The sequence below is a fragment of the Astatotilapia calliptera genome, chromosome 3, assembly GCF_900246225.1.
Source record: "Astatotilapia calliptera chromosome 3, fAstCal1.2, whole genome shotgun sequence".
Taxonomy (NCBI): domain Eukaryota; kingdom Metazoa; phylum Chordata; class Actinopteri; order Cichliformes; family Cichlidae; genus Astatotilapia; species Astatotilapia calliptera.
This window is the reverse complement of record NC_039304.1, coordinates 25,772,977-25,798,922: the sequence shown is the minus strand read 5'-3', so window position 1 is coordinate 25,798,922 and position 25,946 is coordinate 25,772,977. Positions and strand designations below refer to the sequence as shown.

The 25,946-nt window shown below is 41.9% G+C and overlaps 3 protein-coding genes across 15 annotated transcripts in view; 2 read left to right on the top strand and 1 right to left on the bottom strand.

Moving 5' to 3' along the window:
* Positions 1-11,465, bottom strand: part of phka1a (phosphorylase kinase, alpha 1a (muscle)) — a 32,366-nt gene extending 20,901 nt beyond the window's left edge. For all 13 annotated transcript variants that reach the window (XM_026162594.1, XM_026162593.1, XM_026162581.1 and 10 more), the window contains exons 1-6: positions 11,159-11,465; positions 4,539-4,697; positions 4,348-4,395; positions 3,698-3,866; positions 1,935-2,017; positions 1,768-1,848 (exon numbers count right to left, since the gene is read on the bottom strand). In XM_026162594.1, the coding sequence (XP_026018379.1) occupies positions 1,768-1,848; positions 1,935-2,017; positions 3,698-3,866; positions 4,348-4,395; positions 4,539-4,697; positions 11,159-11,236 (618 nt within the window). In that variant the 5' untranslated portion in view covers positions 11,237-11,465. The remainder of the gene's footprint in view (positions 1-1,767; positions 1,849-1,934; positions 2,018-3,697; positions 3,867-4,347; positions 4,396-4,538; positions 4,698-11,158) is intronic.
* A 1,608-nt stretch (positions 11,466-13,073) lies between these two features.
* Positions 13,074-15,218, top strand: LOC113012816 (E3 ubiquitin/ISG15 ligase TRIM25-like). Its single transcript, XM_026153147.1, has one exon. The coding sequence runs from the start codon at positions 13,120-13,122 to the stop codon at positions 14,779-14,781; it is 1,662 nt and encodes a 553-aa protein (XP_026008932.1). The 5' UTR covers positions 13,074-13,119; the 3' UTR covers positions 14,782-15,218.
* A 2,215-nt stretch (positions 15,219-17,433) lies between these two features.
* LOC113019079 (tripartite motif-containing protein 16-like) lies at positions 17,434-22,262 on the top strand. The gene is made up of 2 exons (XM_026162580.1): positions 17,434-17,622; positions 19,312-22,262. The coding sequence occupies exon 2, from the start codon at positions 19,345-19,347 to the stop codon at positions 21,019-21,021; it is 1,677 nt and encodes a 558-aa protein (XP_026018365.1). The 5' UTR covers positions 17,434-17,622; positions 19,312-19,344; the 3' UTR covers positions 21,022-22,262.
* The last annotated feature ends 3,684 nt before the right edge of the window (positions 22,263-25,946 follow it).

Sequence of the window (25,946 nt, the reverse complement as noted above, 5' to 3'; positions counted from 1 at the left end):
TGTAATCCGATCCGAAGTATCACAAAATCACCTCACAAAACGCGCTACTTGGCATAACCCAGCTGAGCGCATCGGAGCGGTATGTGTCACGTGATAGAGCGGCTGTTGTCTGCGAGACCTGTCGGCGGTCTGGTAGAGCTAAACTTCCAAACCGCGGAATTTAATCTCGGAGAAAACTATCCCAGAGAAGTAAAGCAAGTGTGTAAGTTCATCGCTAAATGTTTGCATAGTATTTCCACGTTAAGCTTAACAACTGATATATGGAGCCACAGCTGGACTGGCCATCGGAGTTCCATATTGCAGTGAAAAGGAAGCGATTTGTCCCGTAATTCAGCTAGAATGAAAAAACAAACAAAAAAACCCCCAAAGCTGGACTTCTTCTGTCTTTGCTGCACAGCTGCCTCCTCTTCTCTCATCCTCTCCCCCTCCCTCTCCTGTTGCTACTTCAATCATGAAACTGATCAATGATCAGCTGATCGGCTTTTCTGACGCAAGTCCCGTCTCTCTTGTTTATCGCCCACTTTGAGCCAGAAAGAGGAAACCAGCACGTTTAAGCTTGATCAGCTGTTGTTAGAATTTATTTAATATTAATTTCTAGTATCAGCTGATGTTTGCTGGAGCCACAGCTGTAAAAGCTGCTGGTCATGATATGGTTTGGTTATCTGGTGAGAGGGAAACATGAAGATGAAACCAGGAGATGTCCTTACTGAATCATCAGAGCTGAACAGGTGATGGAGAAACAGGTTTACCTTTTAGGTGACATGAATGAGTTGAAGGGAAGTTATGAACTGTTTCTGAGAGACAAATAACACCAGGATCCTTTTTTATGTAGCTGACAGCTGGTAACTGTGCAGGGGTGGATCTAGGAAAGTTTTGCCAGGGGGGCCGATAGGGCATTAACAGGGAAAAGGGGGCACAAAGAAATACTTTATTTTGTTTATTCATATCGGTAACGGCAGATATCCAAATTTATGATATCGGTATCGGACATAAAAAAGTGGTATCATGCCATCTCTAATTTTAAACCTTGTGGTTCAATGCGTTAAGGAGCAAATCATGTTAAAGCTGCTCAGCTCAGGTCTGCTGTTATAAATAAGATTAACTTTACATAATTAACAGAGCAGAGAAGGTCCTGTAGTGGTGCTTGTTTTCAAAGTCTTAAATTAAACGTGTGTGTGTGTGTGTGTGTGTGTGTGTGCTGAGTATTATGTTATTTCTGAGTGAGAAGCCATTCTTGGAAGACCACAGAGAACATGATAGCCCTCTTTTAATGCCAACTGAGGACAGAGCCGGACGCACAGAGAACATGCCCGGCTGCTGCTGCGTGAAAAAACTCAGTAATGTTTACCAGTAACCTGAAAGTTTCACTCTCACTGCAGATTTTTACCGACTGAGGTCAAATGTGCTGCAGAGAATTCAATAAAATTAAAACATGTTGGAATTTAAAAAAAAAAAAAAAAGCAAGACTGTCACCCTTGTTCTGGAACAGATTTGACTTCACAGTTTATCTGAACATTTACTGACATGCTGCGGCTGAGAAGATACTTTCAGTACAGAATGTGATCCAGACTTAGCTCTGTGGAGTCAGGGTCTTCTAAAGGTCAGCGTAAAGGCCGCTGTGCACCTTTGACAGTGCCAGACATTTTTACTGGAGCACCTGTTCCCCCTGTGCGTTGGAAGCTCTGCTCTCACTTATTTTGTCCCCCCGAGCTTGTTAAAGTGTCGTAGATGTCTGCGTTTATTGCATGTTTGTGTGTCTGTGCCAACCTTGGCCATGCCGATAGAGCTGGCGTTCAGCTCGGTGATGCCCTGGTTGGTTTTGTCTCCTCTTTCCCACATCCCATAATCCTGAGGGGAAATAGAAACAAGACAGAATGAATAAAACAAGAAGCAGTCATTTTCTGTGGAGCTGGAGAAGAATAAAGTTGACTTACAGCCACTTTGTAAGCCGCCTCAATGTAGAACATGAGATTCTGAACTACGTCCACTTCGTCCTGGGTGTAGATGATATGAAGACCTGGGACACAGACGTAAACAATGAAGACAGGAACCTTCATTTAAAAATGTATCACAATCATTTTGTTTGGATGCAAATCACACACATACAAATTATTTTTCTAGATTCTGGAAGACAAAATGATACCACACACAGAAAATAACACTGACAGCATATATGTTGAAATTTTGGATTGATTTTGTTCTAGTTTTGGCTTTCCCTTGTGAAAAGGGGAGCATGAAAAAGGTGTTTTTCCCTTTAAATTGTATAGTGTTTATATTTTCACTGAGTTTAGTTACTTGTTACCTGTTGTGCTTCCCTTCCTTGCCCCATTTTGATCTTTTCAAAGAAATACAACCCAAAAAGAAAGGAAACAAATACACTGATTGATGTAAGACGTTTTAAATTTAACTCCCCACCCAAAAGAAAGAACGCATCTCAAAACCTTACATCTGCCCAAGTTCACATCTAGATGTGATAAGACTTACTCCAGGTCTGATGTTCGGCCACGTTCTGAAGGTCTCAGGCTACGTCCACACTAATGCGTTTCCTTTTGAAAACATCGTTTTCTCTCCATTTTAGCCTCCCATCCACACTGAGACAGCATTTTGGCTCAAGGAAAACGCGGCGTTTTGAAAACACTCTCAAAAACGCACACATTTGAAAACGGTGCTTTCGTGTCGCAGTGTGGACAGCGAAAACTGAGACTTTTTGAAAGCAATGACAGTCATGTGATCCAGTCATGTGACCAATTAAACTAAGATAGCGGAGCAGTTGTTTTGTTTCCTCTCAGTTTTGACAGCCCTATTAAAGATTAATCTCAGTCTGTACATGCTCCAGATAGCTTTTCTTCAAATTCTTTAACTCTCACTCGCTTTTGCAACTTTGTACTTTTGTGTTACTCGCAGCAGCAACTCCAGGTTGAATCGTCTTGCGTTTCACGCATGCGCAGTACTGGAACATAAGCGTTTTCGTCTGTTTCAATGTGGATGCACAACTCTGTGAAAACGACTGAAAACATTAGTGAGGACGCGGAGCGTTTTCAGACGAAAACGCCATTTTCAGATCTATCCGGGCGAGTGTGGACGTAGCCTCAGTCAGCCCCAGCAACCACTGGTTGCTAAGAAAATGTGTACAATTTGCGACAGGCTGGCAAGAGTCCTTTCCATGCAAACTGCTGGCAATCAGGACAATCTGCTACTTTATCTCATTTCTGTATAGTTGTATATTTGAATTTTTTCGTCTTTATTTTTACAGTTTGCACCTTTGATCTGATATCTCGTCCCACTGTATACTTGAGTGCATATTGTTGGGGTGACAATAAAACGCTACTCGACTTGATCAAAGCAATTATGACAAAGTTTTTGGTGCAGGGCTCTCTCTATGACCAATTTCACCTAGTAACCGGCAGAAACCTACAGCCAGTCAGGTATTTTTCCCTGTACGGCACTAACGGCTATCTAGACCTGTGCAACTGAGGCCTAAGTCTGACCAACATGGTTTAAAATTCACTTAACAACTCCTTCAGCTAAATCAACACAAAATGGGAAAAAAAATATTAATGATTCTTCAGCAACAAAGTCTGATGTAGACAGACTCAAGGTAACAACAACATCTATTAACACTGGTTCTGGTTTTCCTATAATGCTTTTTAGTTTAGTTTCATCTGTTTTACAGGGGATGTTATAGGTTCCCTCCTACCAGACGCAGTCATCTGAGCGAGGAACAGCAGGAAAAGCGAGGTGGCGTCGACCTGCAGGTGACCCCACTGATCGTCCCCGACCACTGTCGCGCAGGTCTTGGTGTTGTACTTGGCGTGGAGCGAGTCTGAGGTACTACGGCTGTATTTAAACTTCTCCACCTTATCCAGCTGAGAACAAGAAGGGTGGAGAGATTTTTCTTTTAAAGCGTGTGAAAAGAGCAGGTCCAAAGAATGTGCAATGATTCCTAAACGTTAATAATGATTAAAATATCCAACAAATGTAATCACAGAACTGCACAAATGAATGCAGAGGTTATAAATATGGAATCAATGTTATTTAAAATGGCAACAATAATGTTCACATTTATATATAAACTGTGGAAATTCACAGTCACACTTAGAGTCAGCCGCCCCCGCTCTCAGACTCACAGCGAGCGCAGTTAAAGTAAAATCATAATAATAATAATCCAATCTGACGACGGCACGTTCAAGTTTAATAAAAGTAATAAACATCACAATGTGAGCAACGAGAAGCTGGTAGGGAAACAGCTGACAGGGTTAGAGAATTTTTTTTTTTTTTAAAGAGAGAGGGGAAGTGACGTGTATCTAACAGAGAAGTTAAAAGACAAACAGAATGGAGATATCCTACCTGCCTCATTATGCACTGCAGGACGCCTCTCATTAGCTTCACCACACTCTAGAAACGCAGAGAGACGCTTAAATGTCAACATTTACACCTCAGCCTGCACATCTTTAAATAAACAACCCAACCAGCCAAGTCAGAGAATAAAAACACAACCTCTTGACCTCAACGCTCTCCACCCACAGGCGCACACCTACCTGCTCCAGCTCGTAGGCCTTCGCTTTGTCTTCGTCCCGGTCGGCGTTCTTCCTGTAGGCCAGACTGAGCGCCCACACGGACACGATGCTGTAAACATTGTCACGGACCCAGGCGTCAGGCTGATCTGGGCTTGCTGGGAGAAGGCCTGTGACCGGATCCTATGGGACACAGGCAGAAGTCAAAGGTCACAGGCACTGTAACCTTTGATAGGCACTGTAGGCAATGTAGAGGTAAACTTTGCGAGAGAAGTCAAGATTATTGGACATGCAGAGGATAAAACGTGTTTTCTGTGCAGCCCTTTGTAACCTGCAAAGGGCTGCCAACACAATTGGACAGATTCGGAGCGAGAAAGGCAAGAAAGACGGGGCAAATATTGCAAAGTCAAGATAGCTATGCTGATAAACTCTTACCCGAGTGCGTACACTTGTGCAACCAATTTATTGTACTTCTTTTTTTTTTAAATCTTTCTCCCCCCACCTGTTTCATTGGGAATGACTAAAATCAGAGGGACAGCTCAGGCTGAGCAGTCTGGAGACAAGGTTGGAGAGGTGGGGCTGAGATGGTTTGGACATGATGAGAGATGGAGGATATATTGGACAAAGGATGTTGACGATGGAGCTTGTTGAGGAATAGAAGAAGAACTCATAGGAGGTTAATGGTTGCAATGGAGGAGGACATGCAGAGTGTTGGTGTGACAGAACAGGATGGCTGGAGTTGCAAGACGGAGGCAGATGATCCACAGCTGAAACAAGTTCAGTGGTAAAAGCAGAAGTTGTTGGTTTTAAATATTGCATCCAATGAGAAAATGCACAGAAATACAGACACAACAACAGCAGACAGCACAGCTTATACTACAACTTTGATGTTTTATAATGCTTTTATGACAACATGCTGACGTCAGCCCATTACAGCGTCATTGTGATGTTGTAGGGCAGGGGTCTCCAACTCCAGGCCTCGAGGGCCGGTGTCCTGCAGGTTTCAGATGTGTCCTTGGTCCAAAGCAGCTGATTTAAATGGCTAAATAACCTCCTCAACATGTCCTGAAGTTCTCCAGAGGTCTGGTAATGAACTAATCATGTGACTCAGGTGTGTTGACCCACGGTTATATCTAATACCTGCAGGACAGCGGCCCTCAAGGCCTGGAGTTGGAGACCTCTGTCATAGTGTAACGTACTGAAAAAATAAAAAGTGTGTGCTACAGCTCTCACGATGCACTTTCATATGACATATTACTGGATATGGTTTCTTCACATTTCTTTCTCATGGTCAACTTTGACCTTGAGTACTAACAGTGAAGGTCAAGTCCAAATGCTTAGCCAACCTTGGTACTCATGTCCCCCGGAGCCTAGTATATTGTTGTGAAGTCTGAAGACAATCTATAAAAACTTGTGGGTAACAAAGTTTTTGGTTTGTTTTTGATCAAGGCCATTTGGTGTGGCCTTGATCTGATTTTGAATAAAATTAAAGCAGCTCGAGTTGTTATCGACATCTGCCGTCACACAAAATTGAAAAAAAGATGGATTGAAAACTGTGGATGCTAAACTGATAACAAACAGACTGACAGACAAACTGAACCAATTACACACTCCCTTCATTCTGAAAAAAAAGACCATTATAGAAAATGTTGAGTCATTTTTGTCAATGTAATCGACGAGGGGAATTTGAAGACTAAGCATGCATTTCCCCTTACTGCACGAGCAGCATAGCTGTAACTGTGCATGCTTCTCTTCATTTCCCCTAAGGTCGGTGTTTGCTAATAAAACCGGATAATTGCAAAGTCCCTTTCTACGAGTAGAGAACTCTTTCTTCCTGTTATAGCGAGGTTGTTTGACAGCAAAATGCACTTTTCAGATCAGCAAATGTGAATCGCTGCTGTCTGTCTTGCTACCTGCTGCCTAAAGAATGTCCAAATGTCATTTTATCACATGCACAAGACATAGTACGGCTGTCAGAGCTTTCAGCATCAACACAGGTTTCATCACCAACAGAAATGACACTCAAAGTGTTTTGTGAATATGTTGCAGAAACACAGCGAGGTGTTGTCAAGCTCTAAAAGTGAGAATGGTTCGAGTGATTCGTGTGTGGAACAGCTTGTGTTTAGTTGCTTTTATAACAGGACAAACTGCTGCAGATCTTTTTCACTCACATATATCAAAGTCTCTGAGCTTGCAGCTGCAGCAAGGGCCTCAGCTCTCACTGAGTAACTGCGGTCCTTAGTGCACTGATCCATCTGAGCAGTGAACTGTATACAACTGCGGGCTGGCTAAGCAGCCACTTGGGACTTGTTCAAAAAGTGACCTCACACTGAATTTGTCTACTGGACTACAAACTCGGCAGTGAGACAGTCCAGGATCACCCCTCCCCAGGCTTCTTACGCTCTTCCTCCAACTTATAAACTCTATAAACTCCAAAACAGTGCTATTACCAGAAGCTTTTCCAGGTGTTTTCCTCTCTTTAAGAGGGTGAACTGTCCTCTGTCCTTTCTAGGTGGAGTTGTTGTGTTTGCTTTACTATAACCTCAGCCTCTCTTTTACCATTTTTAATTCCTTTGCTCTGTTTTTGTCTCCAAAGCGTCACCGATCTTATCAACGTGCTCTTCTGTAAACAGGACTCGCTAATCTCTGTAGCTTCTATGTAAACTGTGACAGGACGAAGACACACCAGCCGATACAAGGGTAGATGTGTGGGGTTATCTGCTGTTATTCTCCCTGCTCTTTGCTTTACTCTTTACCCAGATGAAGGAAAATGTTAATCCTGAAGCACGCTGGGATATTTTAAGCAATAATATGATTTGAGCTTTGTTGCTGCAGCTCATGTTCCCTGTACTGACGTAGCAACACTGCAGTGCACAAAGTCAGGGGTATCGAGATTATTTGTGCTGTTTTTGGCTGTGCAAAGGACTAAATTCAACACTTTCTGTGAGCCGGAGGTATCGTACAACATCAGAGGTGTCCAGGCCATAGATTTGAAGTTATCATTGTAGTGGAGGGATGGCATACACAAATCTGAGCACATAGCACAAAGCACATAGACAGGTACACTAGCACCGTAACTGCAAATTAATAAGCTGGATAACTCAAAGAAACAAAGTGTGGGAGATGTCTGATCACCTCAGAGTCTAATATTTTACATAGTCTAAAATGAGGCCCACAAATTTCTGTTTTAGAGGAACGCTGATGTTTTCATGCACACACCAGCAGAGATATTTGGGCTTCAGAGCATCTCTGAACTGAATGCAGGCTGCAGCCACAGGAAAATGTCTCTCTGAGCCAAAAGTCAAAGGCACATTTCATGTTTATGTGCAGCCAGATTCATGGAAGCAGATCGGGCTGTATGACTCCTGTGCACGGCGACAAAAGCTTGTTACTTTCCGTTAACATGAGGATTAATTTGGTTGCCTTAAATGGCCCAAACTACCAGCGGCTCTCACATTCAGGTTTGTGAAACAGGCTAATTTGAGGTGGCTGTTTGTTTTAAAGCCCCTGAATAGAAATATGATGAGAACATCGTTTTGCTTGAATGAGTGAAGGAAACTAATAAACTGACCAAACTGAACATGAAACAGCTTAATGAGATATGCTTCATTCATTAAATTAAAAGCATGTTAATAAACAACAAGTCTGAACTTGACCGGGGTGACCTTTAGTGAAAGTGAATATGACACCGCTGCTGAAGGTCGACTCTCTCCCAGTGTATGCGACACAGGGAAAACACACTGCCCCCCCCCCCCCCCCCCCCCCATTTTTAATGTACTGCTTGTAAGTTGATCAAATTAAGTAAAGTAAATAAAAATGAATGACTGAAGAGAGGGGAAAAGACAATAAACTCAAGCAGTTATGACTACAAAAACCTTAAAAAAAAAATAAAACAAAATAATACCAACAATACTAGTTTCCTCGATGCAGGATGATAGAGGGGTCTCTTAATGTCAGTAATCAGGACTCGTTCTAATTATGGTAAATGGCCTGCATTTGTATAGCGCTTTACTTAGTCCCTAAGGACCCCAAAGCGCTTTACACTACATTCAGTCATTCACACACTGGTGATGGCAAGCCACACTGTAGCCACAGCCACCCTGGGGCGCACTGACAGAGGCGAGGCTGACGGACACTGGCGCCACCGGGCCCTCTGACCACCACCAGTAGGCAAACATGGGGTTAGTATCTTGCCCAAGGATATTTGGCATGCAGCCAGGAGGCAGCCAGGGATCGAACCACCGACCTTCTGATTAATTATGGGCAACACCTGCAGCCCAGTTATAAAATATTACATCAGAGACTGCAGCAGCAGTTATTCAAACAGCCATATTACAGGGGTGTTCATTGTTGAATGTCTGGGGTGCCACTACCCCCTGTAAAATATGGCTGGCCACCAACCATATGAGAAATATTACTCTAACAACCCCCATTGAATGGAAAGCATGGCTAGGACCACTCAAGTACTGTACTTTAAGTATTTGTTGCACCACAACACTTGTTGGTAAGCTTTTGATGAATAAAATGGTACTTGTGTAGCACTACTTTACTGTAACTGAGCAATCTGAACACTTTTGACTCAATCACACACACATTCATACAAGTGAGCGTATGAAGCGCCTTGAGGCGACTTTTGTTGTGATTTGGCGCTATATAAATAAAATTGAATAAATTGAATTGAAAGTGCTTTTCTCTAGTGATGTGACGTTCTGTATCGAGGCTTCGGAGCGTGTGTCGAGTAATGGAGGGGGCGTTTCCGCGATGCGCGTATCGAGGCTTGCTTCATTTATGGGAGGAGCTGAAAATGATGACGTCCGAAGCCTCGCTGCCCGGCTGTACCACGTGACTGGTTCATGAAGTGGTTCGAACTTTGCCGCGAGATATGACAGCGATATAAACCCCTCAGACTTCATTCAAAATGTGGGTGTTTGATGGAGAGTTGCGGTTAGTGAGAGTTTGGAGACAGTTTGGAGGTTTAGGAGAGTGAGGAGAGAAAGTCAGGAGAGAATGGAGCCAGCTAAGAAGAGGAGGATGTCCTCCCCTGTGTGGGAACATTTTGATCTTATTCCTCCCAACAAGGTATGTACATTTCTACAGAAGATGTATTTTCACAATACTGATGGTGCAATACAATTTGTGTTAAGCTGTCTTTACTGTTGTACAAGGTGAAGTGTTTGCTATGTGCCAGGGAGCTGGGATATAACAACAACACCTCATCCATGCTTAGGCACTACAGAGCTTTGCATGAGAATAAGGGGAACACCGATTGTGGAGCAAGACCAGGTGAGCCATCAAATGCCATGATAATATAGCATGCTGTAATGTTACTAAATGATATAACAATATTATACAACTGTTATAAGTTACGTGTGTGATATTTATATTTGTGCTTTATCTTTATTGTCTTTCCTCAGGAGAACAATCTCAAATAGATGAAGACCTGGTCAGCATGGTGATTGAGGACTCCCAGCCATTTAGCATTGTGGAGGACAAAGGATTCAAAAGATTTGTTAAATCATTAAATCCTAGCTATGTTCTCCCCACTAAAAAGGTCATAAAAGCAGTGAAAATTTAGTTTTTACAGAATAAAATATGGGCAGGACTGAGGCTCAGTGTGTAGCTGTCCATACCTCAACGTTACAAAAGCACAACCACTGTCCACACCCCAACCACACCTCACCTCACAGTAAATGATCATTTCCATTTCAAGCATTTCCAAATGATCATTTTCCATACTGCCAGTATAAATATACACAGTATACTGCCATCACTACAATATACATGTTTTACACACTCCTTTTGTTGTTGACATTTACAGGCTGTGTGCAAAATGCCACACTCTTCAAATTCATGCCAGCTATTATTTTTACGTCCAGTAGGTGTCCTGCTAGAGCAAATGAAGCTTCATGAAGCTTCGCGTTGGGGTGAACCAATTGGATGAAAAGCTTCAGTGCTTCATGGGGCTTCATCTGCCCATCACTACTTTTCTCTGTATCTAAGGGCCTTGTCTAACATTCATGCTCACTCTGATTAGGGGTTCGGCACCTTGCAGGAGGATACTTGGACATGCATACTGGAGGAGTTATGAAATCGACCCCCTCTACCCCCATTTGCCTTAATGAAGCACTTACATGGGTACTTTTACATTAAATACTTAAAGTTTCTTTTGCATTTAAGACTGGACTATCACGCCCAGAGTTTTTATATAATATTGATACAAATTTAAACATTTGTCTTTATTTCTAATCAAACACTGTAATGTCCCGTGGGCCACCCCATTTAAAACACTCTGAAACCGCCCCTGCAAGAGGATGTAAAACTTAACATGTCCGCATAGTTTTGGCCTCTTCAGAACAAGTTGACATAAAATGGCAAAAACTTCCCCAGTGCATCAAAGACCTCCATTACACCCACAGCTACACTCACAGCTACACACACACTCTTCAGGGAAAGTGTGTGTGATTCAAAGAGCTCTGCAGCCTTGCGAAATATCGCCCTGCCTCACCTCCTGCATGCATGAAAACATCTGAGTTTAACTCGCAGCGGACCAGCTAACACTGCCTGCACACATGACACCGCCTAAGTGTGTATTTTAAAGCTAACGGTCGCTAAACAGCTGTGAAACAACAACGCTTCACACTCACTTGGTGCCGCAGGATAGTCTGCTGCACTATCCGGGCATAGTTGTCCAATTTAACGCCCGAGTTGCTCCGACTTCTCATGGTGACAAGTCAACGGTTCACTTCAGGAGGGCAGAAGGAAAACTCTCTAAAAGCTCCCCAGAAAAGTCATTTCCTCTTCCCCTCTCTGGGGTCCAACAAGCCGGAAGAGGCCCGCTATTACGGTGACCGGAGGAGCTTCTGCCCGGCTGTCATAAAAACAGCTCGGCGGCAGCCTGGAGCTGTAACCTGAACCCAAAGCTGGCTGCGATAAGCTGGTTCCCGGAAGTACCAGTACCAGGAAGACACCGGAATTGTGGAGACTTCAAAATAAAAGCGTAGAAAGGGGGAAAGGGCTCTGCACTGTTATCCTATAGCTCAAAGATGTCCAACAAAAAGTTTAACTACACTTTTAGTCCTGGAGATATCTTAATATTAGAAAAAAAGAAGTGCAATTTCAAAATCAGTCTTTACCTTTACATAATAAATAAATGCTCCTGTAGTAAATTAAAGAAATCTGTCAGCAAGACTCTTTGGGCTTAAAATGCAAGAAATAATTGTGTAAAACTATAGAAAAGAATGTCCTGTAATTATAAAACAGGTTTTTATTTTTTTTAAAAAGTTTTAATTCTGTAGTAGTGAATAAAAAAACAGGTCACTTGTGTCTTCTTCTCTTACTTAATTATTTTTGTTTAGTATGAATGACCTTAGGGCAGGTTTTATTAGTAGGAAAAGCTGTAAAACTAAGACACTCTCCTATCAGCGTCATCAGAGGAATTAGTTGGTGTAATAGTTAGGTGACATCTCTGTTAACTATATGCAGTTTGAATGCTCATAGAAATGTTGTGCAGAGTAGGATTAAAAACTGCGTATTATTTTTGCGAGCTAATGCTACTGATCTGGTATTTGCTATACTTGCCTTAGAGATGCAATGTGTACGGTTCTGCCCTCTGCTGAATGGTCCTGTCCTCCTACCATGAAATTAGCTATTGTTGCTTTAAGAACAACAATTAGGATGTACTGCACTCTTGCTTATGTTACCAATATTATAATTACATTTGCAGATGATACAGATGCAGATGAAGTAAAAATAAAGTTGTAATACAAATCACTCAATAACTTCTTGATTACCAGAATTTAGTAATAGGTGGACCAATCTAAATATCAGTCATATTGATACCATACTAGTGTGGGTACTGATACTTCAGTTTTAGATTCTCTCTCCTATGCTCTGTACATTCCTCCCATTTCATCAGTAAGCAGACATGTCTTTGCATGTCTCTGCAAACATTACTGTTCTCCCAACTTACATGCACAGCTTGCTCCTCCTGTGCTCTACTGTGTTTTGTTGTTGTCATGTGACTCACTTCTTAAAAGTGTCAGTATCAGTACTTGGTAACGGTGTTACTGGCCCTGTATTTACTTGGTATCAAACAATACCAAAATTAGAAAGTTGGAAAACTGTAAAAAGAAATCACATTACTTCTGAACTTTGAACTTGATTGGCTCTTTGTTGCCCTATCTTGTTTTACCTGCTCTTCTCTCTGTCAACAGACCATCTGTCCCACCCCCACACATGCCATTGGTCCCACCTGAGCAATGCTTAGTCCTAATTGGTTATACATAACACCAGTATAGTGGATTCAACCAGGAGTGGGTAATTGAGAGAAGTAAAGCTTACTGAAAGAAATGCAAAATAAAAGCATGGACAATAAAAAAAAACACAGAAATACATAATCAAGTAAGGGGGGAAAAGGGAACTGTGAAATAATTCCACTGAATGACATTTGTCTACTGAAACACCCTACTGTCAAGTGTGACTTCCCTCGTGATTTCCTGAAACAGAGTGTAATCCGATACACACCACTTTTCCCTCCACAGTAAAACTGGTTGACATTAACCTTCACATACAAAGATTCACACGGGACATTCACACAGGACAGACAATGGATCAGGAAAAACTCTGCTGTTCAGTCTGTCTGGATCTACTGAAGGATCCAGTCACTATTCCCTGTGGACACAACTACTGTATGAGCTGCATTAAAAGACACTGGGATAAAGAGGAACCAAAAGGAGCCTACAGCTGTCCTCAGTGCAGAAAAGTCTTTGCACCGAGGCCTGAGCTGGTGAAAAACACTATGTTAGCAGAGTTAGTAGAGGACTTGAAGACACCTGCAATCCGACCTGCTTCAGCTGATCTCTGCTATGCTGGACCTGAAGATGTTTCCTGTGATGTCTGCACTGAAGAGAAGCTGAAAGCAGTGAAGTCCTGTCTGGTATGTTTGGTTTCTTACTGTGAGCAACACCTCCAGCCTCACTATGACTCCTCTGCCTTTGACAAACACAAGCTGGTCAAACCATCCAACTGGCTGAAAGGGAACATCTGTTCAACTCATAATGAGGTGATGAAGATTTTCTGCCGTACTGATCAAAAGTGTATCTGTTATGTCTGCTGTGTGAATGAACATAATCACCATAACACGGTTCAAGTTGAAGAAGAAAGGAAACACAGGCAGAAAGATCTCAAGCTGATTCTGCAAAAAATCCAGCAGAGGATTCAGAGAAGACAGGAGGAAGTGAAAGTGCTTGATAAAGAGGTAGAGGGGATTAAAGTGTCGTCTGATGAAGCAATGAAGGACAGTGAGACCATCATCAATGAGCTGGTGAGTTACATTAAAGAAAAGGGAAAAAGTCTAAAGCAGCAGATACAACTCCAGCAGAAAGAGGAAGAGAGTCGAGTTGTAATGCTTCAGAAGAAGCTGGGGCAGGAGATCACTGAGCTGAAGAAGATGGACGAGGAGCTGAAGCAGCTTTTACACACAGAGGACAACACAGAGTTTCTACTCAGCTACTCCCTGCCTTTCAAACTCAACGATTATACAGACTCACCAAGCTTCAAAATGTGTCCAGTTAAGTACTTTGAGGATCTGCAAACAGCAGTGTTAGAAGTCAGAGATAAAATCAAAGCTTTTCTCGCTGAAGAATGGAGGAAGATCACTCTGACAGTGAGATCAGTGGATGTTTTATTGCCACAAAGCAAGCCTAAGACCAGAGATGAGTTTTTAAAATATTCGTACCAACTGACAATGGATTCAGATACAGTGCACCCTAAAATATTTCTGTCTAATCAGAATAGATCTGTGTCAAACACTGTTCAACATCCAACTAATGACTTTTCTTTTCAAAGAAAGGACAGGTTTTCCAACCACCAGCAGGTCCTGAGTAAGGAGAGTCTGATTGGACCTTGTTACTGGGAGGTGGAGATGAAAGGGAAAGGCCTTTCAGTAGCCGTGACGTACAAGAATAAAAATAAACTGGATCAAAGTGATTTTGGAAGCAATAATAATTCCTGGGCATTAGAGTGTTACGGTGACTGCTACAAATTCAGACACAATAAAATCACAACTTCCATCTCAGGCCCTCTGTCCTCCAAAGTAGGAGTGTACGTGGATCCCAGAGCAGGTGTTCTTTCTTTCTACAGCGTCTCTGACACCATGGCCCTCCTCCACAGAGTCCAGACCACATTCACTAAGCCGCTCTATGCTGGACTGTGGATTTGGAAGAGTTATTGGGCTGACAACACTGCTACATTTAATGAGATAAAGTAGACCGTCTTCATTGGTTTGTGAACCCATCTTGTTCTTTCCTTTACTCACTGATCAAATGCCATCATCTTAAGCCAAGTGTCACGGGGAAACATGAAATATTGATTAAAATCTGATAGATTTCTTTGTGCAGGAACATGAACTCAGTAGCAGCTAGGTATGATGAGTGCCAGTGTCTGCACATGTATCATTAATCAAAATGTGAGAATTATTTTGTACGGTTTATACTGTTGCTGTGAGGTTTTCTGTCTCACTGTATGAATCATTCATGAACTTTCTCAATCATTTTTCTTCCTTTTACATCTTTTGCATTTTAAGAAAATAACTGTAATGATGCGTTCAGTACACCCATAATAATATAAAATCAGTTGTACATTCTTAAAAAATAATGTTTAACAATAATTATTGATAAAAATGAACTAGTGAGGGCAGTAGGTTAATCAGGCTGACTATTTTTAATAGTGTCTGCAGTATTTATTGTATCAGTCCAGCTGTTACATGATGTCATTAGTTTTGAATTTGTTCACTGTTATTGACCCGTTATCATGTTTGTAACATTTGTGATGACCTATATGACATAGTTGTCTAATAAAGATGAGTTTAGTTTTATTCCAACAACTTTTCACACCTTGAATATTTATATAATTCAGTAGATTTCGTATAGTGAGCATCTTGGAGTATAATGCAGGATTTTCTCTATCCACACAAAAACTGAATACAAATGTTGAGTTAGTTTTTTTTTTAATGTACTTTAAGTATCCTTTTAAACAGCTGATTATATGTCATTTTTTTCATCAAAATACCAGCTTAGGTTTTGAAACTGTTGAAATATATACGACAAGACAGGCTTTATAATTCCCATTAACATTCAGATGATTTGAATTCAAACAGAAGTGTCAAGCAGTACAAAATAATAAAGACAGTTCATCACCCCAATGTGATGCATGTATAGAGTTCTTCCTAGAAAGTATCATGTTTTCCTTTTTTCAGTCTTAAGCAATAGACCCAGGAACTTCTGTGTTCAGCCCCCCCAAAGGAATTAAATTCCCGGACAGCAAGACGGTCTTTGTTTTCTCCATAATCTATCGCTTTGGTTCTCACAGCACTAAACCAAATGGGGTTTCTCAGCAGTTCTCCCCTGAGGATGAACCAAAACCATCTTGCTACACATCTGAACTTTCAGAAGTCTGATGTGGAAAACCAAAGATATAGTCCACTTAGCCTCATAAGATGTTTTGTGTCCTTTATTGTGTGCTTGTGGGTGATCCATTGGGCCCGCGCTGCCACCTCATGGTAAGTCAGAGTATTTGCTTTGTAAACTACATGTCTCGTGTCCTTCCTCAGGTAAAGATGCAAATTAGCATGTTGGAGCTTGTTTAATCTGTTTCAGAAGCAAGAGCAGCTCAAAGCAGACTGTGGGTTTTCTCCAGGCTTTACCACTTCCTGTAGGTCCTGGTTGCATATGACTGTTCTTACTGGCCTGGCTCACTCCAAAAGCAGTCATTCTGTTAGTCATACCACCTCATTGCCGTAGAAAAGCGTCTCACAGCCTCTGAAGCAGATTTAAGAGTAGAACATACATTTGGTCTCTTGGTATTCCCAGTAAAAGAAAGATAAACTCTCTGACAGAGTGCTCCTGCACACGTCTGTAAAGCCTCCTGCTCAGCTTTAGATTAAAGCAGCCCTGGGAGATGAAGTCGTAGATAACCAGCTAGGTGATATCCTTTGTGGAGGATTTAAGTAAAAGATGGCCATTTAAATGTGAGACAACCAAACTGATTACGTTACTGTTTTGAAAAGGAGGACAGCTGTCATGGGGATGGAGCGGACTGAGGCACAGACTGAGAGATGGGATTTAAACAGTTCTTTATTTATCCACACCGGGTGCACTATATGCACGGGGGGAGGGGGGGACACACCAGGGTTTTGAGGATCCACAGGGTCTGGAAAACACAAAGCCTTCACACTCGCTCCGCTCCTCCTCCACATAATCACACTCAGTAGTCCATGGTCATGGACTACTCACAGAAACGAGGGTTACTCCGAAGCGAGCATGAGAAACGACTGAATTCTGCAGAGTCGGGTATTACTAACTAAAGTTACTCAATATTCCAGCAATGAGTAGCTCAGCCCCCCTGCCTTAAGAAGAGCCAGCAAAGAAATTCAGAATCACAGGTGATCAGCTGCAGGTGCATGGCCCAAGGGCGGGAGCTCAGCTCCACCCAGGCAGAGCGAGAGAGAGAGAGAGAAAGAAAAGACAAAGCAATAACAAAAACATTTGTAGCCACACTGGGCTGGCCGGGCAGGCACAGGTACCCTGACAACAGTTGTAAGAATACGATTGATCTCTAAAATGGCACATTAGCAGGTTTCACCATATTTGGCCATTTATTCTGACCCTATACCGATAACAACAGGTGACTAACGCTGGTTAATAGTTTAATGTTACATGTTCTAGACACCTCTGATGGGCTCACCAATAAGACAGTTGCCCGCCCTCTCAGCCTGGCCATACAAAATAAAAATCAACCACTAAGTTTGACAGGTTGCTGAATCAAGACATAAATATCCAACTACTCTGAATATGAGAAACAAAAGAAATCAGTTTAGTGTAAATTCAGGTTTGTAATGTTTATTTGTGTAATTTTGGCATTGAATCTGTTTAAATGCTGCATATGCAGTACCATACTTGTTGCTCATACACAACAGCGTTTAAAGTTCATTTCCTTCACTGGGCCCAATCTGGCAACTCCTGCGTCTCAAAGGAGGAGTCTCGAGGAATGTATTTGTCAGACACAGTCAGTCCCATCTGACCTGTGAAGAAAGCAGGACGCATGATTTCTGGTAAGTAAATACTTCTATGTAGTTGTTTATTTATTTCAAACAAGTTTAATCCACAGGTCCAATGTACAGATCTAACCTTTGTTTCAGAGACAAACAGCCAGCAATACTTGATTAACAGCACTTATTAAGCATTTTTGTTTCTTCTAAATATTTGTAATAATATATGATATTATTACATAATGATAATAATGAAAGTTGTAACCGGTCATAAATAAATCAATGTTTTGGACACTCAATGATTCTTCTGTCAATGCAACAAGTAGATGATCTATGATAGCTTCTTCTGCGTGCTCCCTTTGTCACAGGAGTGGCCACAACAGGTCGGTCCACATTTTTCATTTAACTGATTTTTACACTGGTGTCCTTCCTGACTTCCTGCTTATGTGGCAAATGTGTAAAACACCACTTAGAAGAAACATTAAGGTTGAGACATTTATTTATTATACAAACTGAAAAAAATGGTCTCTTCTTTTTATGTGGACTGAAAATTATTGATTTTATTCCACCACAGGCCATCATGTGACAATGCAAAGCTTTTAATGTTTTAATTATGTTTAACTTGATAAATATTGGCATCAGAGACCCATGAAGAGCTACTACTTTTTTACTTTGAAATGTGTGTTTTGTTTTGTTTTTAATTACAACAAGCAGTCCATCACTCATCACTTCACTCTGCTTTAATTTCTGCATGAAATCAAATATCTTGATGCATTCTCAATCATCCAGGAAAGTAAACCTCCAAAATTTGATTCTGTTCATCTGGACGTAGCGTTTTGTGGGAGAAATGTTTCGTCACTCATCCAAGTGACTTCTTCAGTCTCAGCTGACTGCAGGTTTCCCCAAATCTTATAAACAGTACATTTGCATAATGACTGAAACCAGCCCACTATAGGAACAATGGGCTGGGAGGTCAGTTCCTTAATCATAATTATGCAAATTCTCATGGCCATTGATCAACAACCACTGATCAATGGCCATGAGTACCATTCACAGAGAGTTGGGGGTCTCACTAGGCGTAGCTCAGGGTGATGTACCAAACCCATAATTTTCTGTTTTTTTAATATTCATGTGACCTCAGCCCCCATAGAGAATGGAGCGGGTAGTATTCACACTAAGGAAAAAAATATAAGAATAATATGAGAATTGTTCATTCTAAAATTGGTGCTGCGCTTTTACTGAGGTGCCCAACAAAACACCTGCAAAATATAAAGTGAATCAGGTAAAGAGTTTTTCTGGGTTTTCTCAATGACTGGCAGTGTTTTCACACTCTGGTTTGAATCAGTTAATGAGTTTAGCAGGAGCAACAAAAAATGAGCTGTTCTGTTTTTAATGTGTGAATAACAATGAGAGTTTATATTCATTTTACAGCTAGTTGCTGTAGTTTGTGTAGCTTACTCTGCATATCCCAGAATATGAAGCAGACCTGTGGGAAGGCAGTTTGTTCAAACTTGCAAAGTATGCTGTATGGTTTTGAGGGCTTTCTGGAGTAGAGCCAGAACCTGCTGCAGAGATTATATGTCTTGTGTGGTCTGAGAATACTTTGGGATCCCTCAGTTGGACCCGAAAACCTGGAATAGCCTGATGTCACTGTGGACCAACTTTGAATAACCAGAAGATAGTGGGTGGATAATTAAGAGTGTGACGTATGCCTTTCTGGAATGACCTGATACATCCGTCTTCTTTTCACAGTGAAACTATTTGGCATTCACCTCATCACACAGAATGGCACAACAAGGAAGCAAGTCAGTAAAATTCCACTGTTCAGTCTGTCGGGATCTACTGAAGGAGCCGGTGACTATTCCCTGTGGACACAACTACTGTATGAGCTGTATTAAAGGACAATGGAATAATGAGGATCCAAAAGGAGCCTACAGCTGTCCTCAGTGCACAAAGAGTTTCATATCGAGGCCTGAGCTGGAGAAAAACAGCATGTTAGCAGAGTTAGTAGAGGACTTGAAGATATCTGGACACCAAGCTGCTTCAGCTGATCTCTGCTATGCTGGACCTGAAGATGTTTCCTGTGATGTCTGCACTGAAGAGAAGCTGAAAGCAGTGAAGTCCTGTCTGGTATGTTTGGTTTCTTACTGTGAGCAACACCTCCAGCCTCACTATGACTCCTCTGCCTTTGACAAACACAAGCTGGTCAAACCATCGAACAGGCTGAAAGGGAACATCTGTTCAACTCATAATGAGGTGATGAAGATGTTCTGCATTACTGATCAGCAGTGTATCTGTTATGTCTGCTGCCTGGACAAACATAAACGCCATGTAACAGTTCCAGTTGAAGTTGAAAGGGCAGACAAAGAGAAAGACCTTAAGATGAATCTGCAGGAAGTCCAGAAGAAAATTCAGACCAGAATGGAGGAAGGTGAAGTGCTTGAGAAAGAGATGGAGGGGATCAAACTGTCTGCTGATAAAACAATTGAAGACAGTGATGCCATCATCGATGAGCTGTTGAGTTACATTAAAGAAAAAGGCTCAAATCTAAAGCAGCAGATCAAATCCCAGCAGGAAACTGAAGAGAGTCGAGTCATGGAGCTTCAGAATAATCTGGAGCAGGAGATCACTGAGCTGAGGAGGAAAGAAGAGGAGCTGAAGCAGCTTTCAGGCACAGAGGACCACACCGAATTTCTACTAAGTTACTCCATGATGTCAAAACTCAGTGAATATACAGATTCACCAAGCTTTAAAATGTGTCAAGTTAAGTACTTTGAGGATCTGCAAACAGCAATGTTAGAAGCCAGAGAAAATCTCAAAGCATTTCTAAGTGAGGAATGGAGGAAGATCACTCTGACAGTGAGATCAGTGGATGTTTTATTGCCACAAATTGAACCTAAGACCAGAGATGACTTTTTAAAACATTCATGTCAACTGACGATCGACCCAGATACAGTCCACAAAAATCTCTTCCTGTCTAATCAGAACAGAACCGTATCAGACAGTGCTCCAAATCCAAATATCTATCCTGGATATAAAAAAAGGGACAGGTTTTCCAACTACCAGCAGGTCCTGAGTAAGGAGAGTCTGATTGGACCTTGTTACTGGGAAGTGGAGATGAAAGGGAAAGGCCTTTCAGTAGCCGTGACGTACAAGAATAAAAATAAACTGGATCAAAGTGATTTTGGAAGTAACAATAAATCCTGGGCATTAGAGTGTTACGGTGACTGCTACAAATTCAGATACAATAAAATCACAACTCCCCTCTCAGGCCCTCTGTCCTCCAAAGTAGGAGTGTACGTGGATCCCAGAGCAGGTGTTCTTTCTTTCTACAGCGTCTCTGACACCATGGCCCTCCTCCACAGAGTCCAGACCACATTCACTAAGCCGCTCTATGCTGGACTGTGGATTTGGAAGAGTTTTTGGGCTGACAACACTGCTACATTTAATGAGATAAAATAGACCGTCTTCATTGGTTTGTGAACCCATCTTGTTCTTTCCTTTACTCACTGATCAAATGCCATCATCTTAAGCCAAGTGTCACGGGGAAACATGAAATATTGATTAAAATCTGATAGATTTCTTTGTGCACAGGAACTAGAAATCAGTAGCATCAGTCATAATGAATGCCAGTGTTTGCACATGTATTATTAATCAAAATGTGAGATTAGTTTTGTACGGTTTATACTGTGAGGTTTTCTGTCACACTGTATGAATCATTCATGAACTTTCTCAATCATTTCTTTTCTCAATCATTTTTTACTTCTTCCTTTCACTTTTTAAGCATTTTAAGAAAACTGTAATGATGCGTTCAGTACACCCATAATAATATAAAATCAGTTGTACATTCTTAGAAAAAAATCATGTTTAACAATAATTATTGAATGTTAAAAAGGAATTTGTGGCAGTGCTTATACCACCTATGACAACTGAGGAAGTTCAGGGTCTCTCCAGTGATCCTCAGGACTTTCTATACAGGCACTGTAGAGAGCATCCTCACACAGAACGTCGCATCCTGGTTTGGGAACAGCTGTGTCTAGGACAAAAAAGCTCTTCAGAGAGTGATCTGTACAGCAGAACGCTGCTGCAGGGCTGCTCTCCCCTCCCTACCGGACATTTACACCAAAAGATAACCCAGCTCAGATACTAAAGGACCCTTTCCACCCCAGCAATAAACCGGTCCAGTTTCTACACCATCTGCAGAAGGTTCCCCACCATCTGGGCAAGAACAGAGAGGCTGAAGAGGAGCTTCTACCCTCAGTCAGGCCATCCATGTATTAAATCAGGACATGCCACATTTTATTGATTCGTTATTGTGTTTGTAACACTTGTGATGACCACAGATATGACATGTGTCATGATCCTGGGTCTTATGACCCAGCGGTTTCAGTTTCTTGTGTTTTGTCCTTTTGTATTATGGTTTGAGTCCACCTTGTTACTTTAAAGTTTAGTCTGAATCACTAGGTTTTTATGTTTATTTTTTGGTTGTTAGATTTCCTGTGTCTTTGCTCCTGTGTCTCCCTCTGTGTATCTGTAGTCATATAGATCTGAGTTCCTGTGCCTTGTTTCCCCTCGTGTTTTATTCCACGTTTCCCCAGCCCGTTAAAAACGGGCCGTTATGTCTGCGCTCTGGCGACAAAGAACTGTGCGTGTGTGAAGTGCATTTCACAGTATCAGTCTAATAAACTTAAACCTACACCATCCTCCCTATTCTGGTATTCTAAACAGTACCCGAAAGTAGACTGCTTGGTTGAGTTAACCTCCTGAACCATCTACAACACATGGTGAAAACCTGAAATTAAGACAGAGAAGACTAGAGGTGAGACATGATCATTACTGATTACTGATGACAGATTTAGATATATTTTCATAAACCATTCATTTGCCACATCAATAAACAGCATGGCAGGGCAAGATATTTTTTCTAACATGGCAACCTTTAAAAAGTGAAAGGAGATAGAAAGACAGGTGAGAAAGAATAAAACTTAATTGACTTTTTGATGGCATTTTACACACAGTACTAAATCAAATCAAATCAAATCACTTTTATTGTCACATCACATGTGCAGGTACATTGGTACAGCACATGTGAGTGAAATTCTTGTGTGCGAGCTTCACAAGCAACAGAGTTGTGCAAAATACAATAATGTAAACAAGCAAAATACAAGAATGGCTACATCTGAAACTAATAAATATATGTACAATATATATATATGCATACAGTATATGCATTTCTGGATGTGTATACTAAATATGTTTTTCTGCGTGTGTGTGTGTGTGTGTGTGTGTGTGTGTGTGTGTGTGTGTATACATATTTTACAAATTTAATAGAGTAAACAATAAAAAAAATTATAAAAATATACAGAGTTGAGACATGTGCAAAACAGTGGCGTTACTGTACAGTATGGAGTGCATAATGTTGAAGTTCCAGTAGTGAAGCTGAGGTGTCTATGACGTGTTCAGCAGTCTGATGGCCTGATGGAAAAAGCTGTCTCTCAGTCTGCTGGTACGGGACCGGATGCTGCAGAACCTCCTTCCTGATGGAAGCAGTCTGAACAGTTTATGGCTGGGGTGACTGGAGTCCTTGATGATCCTCCCCGCTTTCCTCAGGCAGCGCTTCCTGTAGATGTCTTGGAGGGAGGGAAGCTCACCTCCAATTATCCGTTCAGAGCACCGCACTACTCTCTGGAGAGCTTTGCAGTTGTAGGCGGTGCTGTTGCCGTACCAGGTGGTGATGCATCCAGTGAGGATGCTCTCAATGGCACAGTGATAGAAGGTCCTGAGGATGCAGGGGCTCGAGCCAAATCTTTTCAATCTCCTGAGAAAGAAGAGGCGCTGCTGCGCCTTCTTCACTGTTTTGTTTGTGTGTACTGACCACGTAAGATCCTCAGCCAGATGTACCCCAAGGAAGTGGAAGCTGCTCACTCTCTCCACAGCAGCGCCGTTGATGGTGATGGGGGTGTGTACTTCTCTGCACCTCCGGAAGTCCACTATCAACTCCTTTGTCTTTGCGATGTTGAGGGTGAGATGGTTGTCTTGACACCAGTGGGTCAGGGCGCTGACCTCCTCCCTGTAAGCCGTCTCATCACCATTGGTGATAAGACCCACCACTGTAGTGTCGTCCGCAAACTTCACAATGATGTTGGAGTTGTTAGTGGCCGTGCAGTCGTAGGTGTAGAGTGAGTATAGGAGAGGGCTCAGTACACATCCCTGTGGAGCACCAGTGTTCAGTGTGATGGGGGATGAGGTGATGCTGCCCAGTCTGACCACTTGGCGTCTGTCAGACAGGAAGCTAAGGATCCAGCTGCAGAGGGAGCTGCTCAGTCCTAGATCCTGCAGTTTCCTGTCCAGCTTCGAGGGAACGATGGTATTGAATGCTGAGCTGTAATCTACAAACAGCAGTGTGTCTGTTAAATCTGCTGCATAGGAGTATATGTGGATCCCAGGGCAGGTGTCCTGTCCTTCTATCCGGTTGTTCAGTGATGACGCGACGAATCCTACTTCCAGGCCTAAAGTAGTCTGCGTTTAATATGGCTTTTGTGTTGTTAACATGTTTAATGTTATGTATTTTCTTCTATTTGATCTCAAAAAGCTCCTAAAACAGTCAGTGATCACTGTTTACCTCCCTCGGCTTTTATTACCGCTAATCATTTATTTAAGCTCAGTTTTTAAAACCTTAGGCTGTAACTACAGCCCAGCCCATGCAGCAGTATATGAATGACTAACCTCGTATTGTGGATGGATTATCTCAGTTGTTCTCCTGGCTGAAGTTTGGTCCTTTTACAGCATCCTGCCATGCGATTACATTTGTTCCTGACCACTGAGAACACTCACGTTAACTTTTATCGAGTGGAAAAAAAGTTAGCTTGTTTATATTATGCTAACATAGCTGTGTCGCTAGCGGTCACGTAGCACATCATTATATACCAGCTAGCCCAACTTCAGTAACCCTACAAACGTCACTGCTGTTTAGTTTTCTGTCTTCATTTATGTTGGAAGTGATAACAGAGCTGTACGTTTTAATTTGTTTCCAAAACCCCGCAGTCAGGACATGCTATATTGTATTTAGATAGAAGCTAGCGAGCTAACTCCCTGCTAACTTCTAACTCCGTTAAATGTCATAAATTCCGTTTTCATGGATGCCTGGATGCTAAACTCAATTGTTACACCTGGTAGAGAAGAACGCTGATCATTTTATTAAAGATGAAAGACTTTAGACAGTTTTTCAACTCTCAGTAATGCCATAGTGATCGTTTGATATATGGACCTGCAGCGGAGTTTAGGGCCAGACACGGCTAGTGACGTCAGACTTAATGACCGGATAGCAGGGGTGCGCAACTCCAGGCCTCGAGGGCACTGCCATACCATGATCGGATATGGGTCGAATAGGGTAAAAAAAAAAATCGTATTTCATGCGCTTTCACCTGCAGTGTGAACGTAGCCTTAGATGTGTCCTTGATCCAACACAGCTGATTCAAATGGCTATATTACCTCCTCAACATGTCTTGAAGTTCTCCAGAGGCCTGGTAATGAACTAATCATTTGATTCAGGTGTGCTGACCCAGGGTGATATATAAAACCTGCAGGACACTGGCCCTTGAGGCCTGGAGTTGCCAACCACTGTTCTATAGCGTCTCTGACATTATGGCTGTGTCCCAATTAAGAGACCGCACGTTTGAAGTACGCATTTTGAGTGCGATTACGTCACCACCACGCGACGACGGCTGTCCCAATTCGATGTGTACTTCAAATGCATACTCCAAATGCGCCTTCGATTTCCCCAAATATCAAGCATGGTCCGGTGCACGCTTCGTGGTCCCATATATCCCACAATTCATAGTGCGGTGGGTGTGGATAATTTTGCTGCAAAATATGGCAGAAAGGAGTGGCCGAAGAGTGACCTGTCAAAAGTAAGTACTGAATATGACGTCACTTATTTATGTGCGAATGTTTAATAATGAAGAACATTAAAACATTACTGTTGGCCACATGTCGGCAATATATCTATATATATATCTATATATATATATATAATATATATATCTGACGTCTGTCACAGATGTCTTAGGGTGAGTGGCAGGGTACACCCTGTACAGGTTGCCAGGTTAACCAATCCCCACCAACTTCATGTCTTTGGACTGCAGGAGGAAGCCAGAGTACCCCGAGAGACTCCACAAACTCCGGGAGAACATGCAAACTCCATACAGAAAGACCCGGGCCTGATAGTGGAATTGAGCTCAAGACCTTCTTGCTGTGAGGCAGCAGTGCCAACTACCATGCCACCCAAAATCTACTCATATCATGGTAATTTTAAAGTAAAGGAAAAAGTGACTCTGACATTTAGAGAAATACAAGATCTCGCCTAATTTCACTTTGAAGTTTAGGAC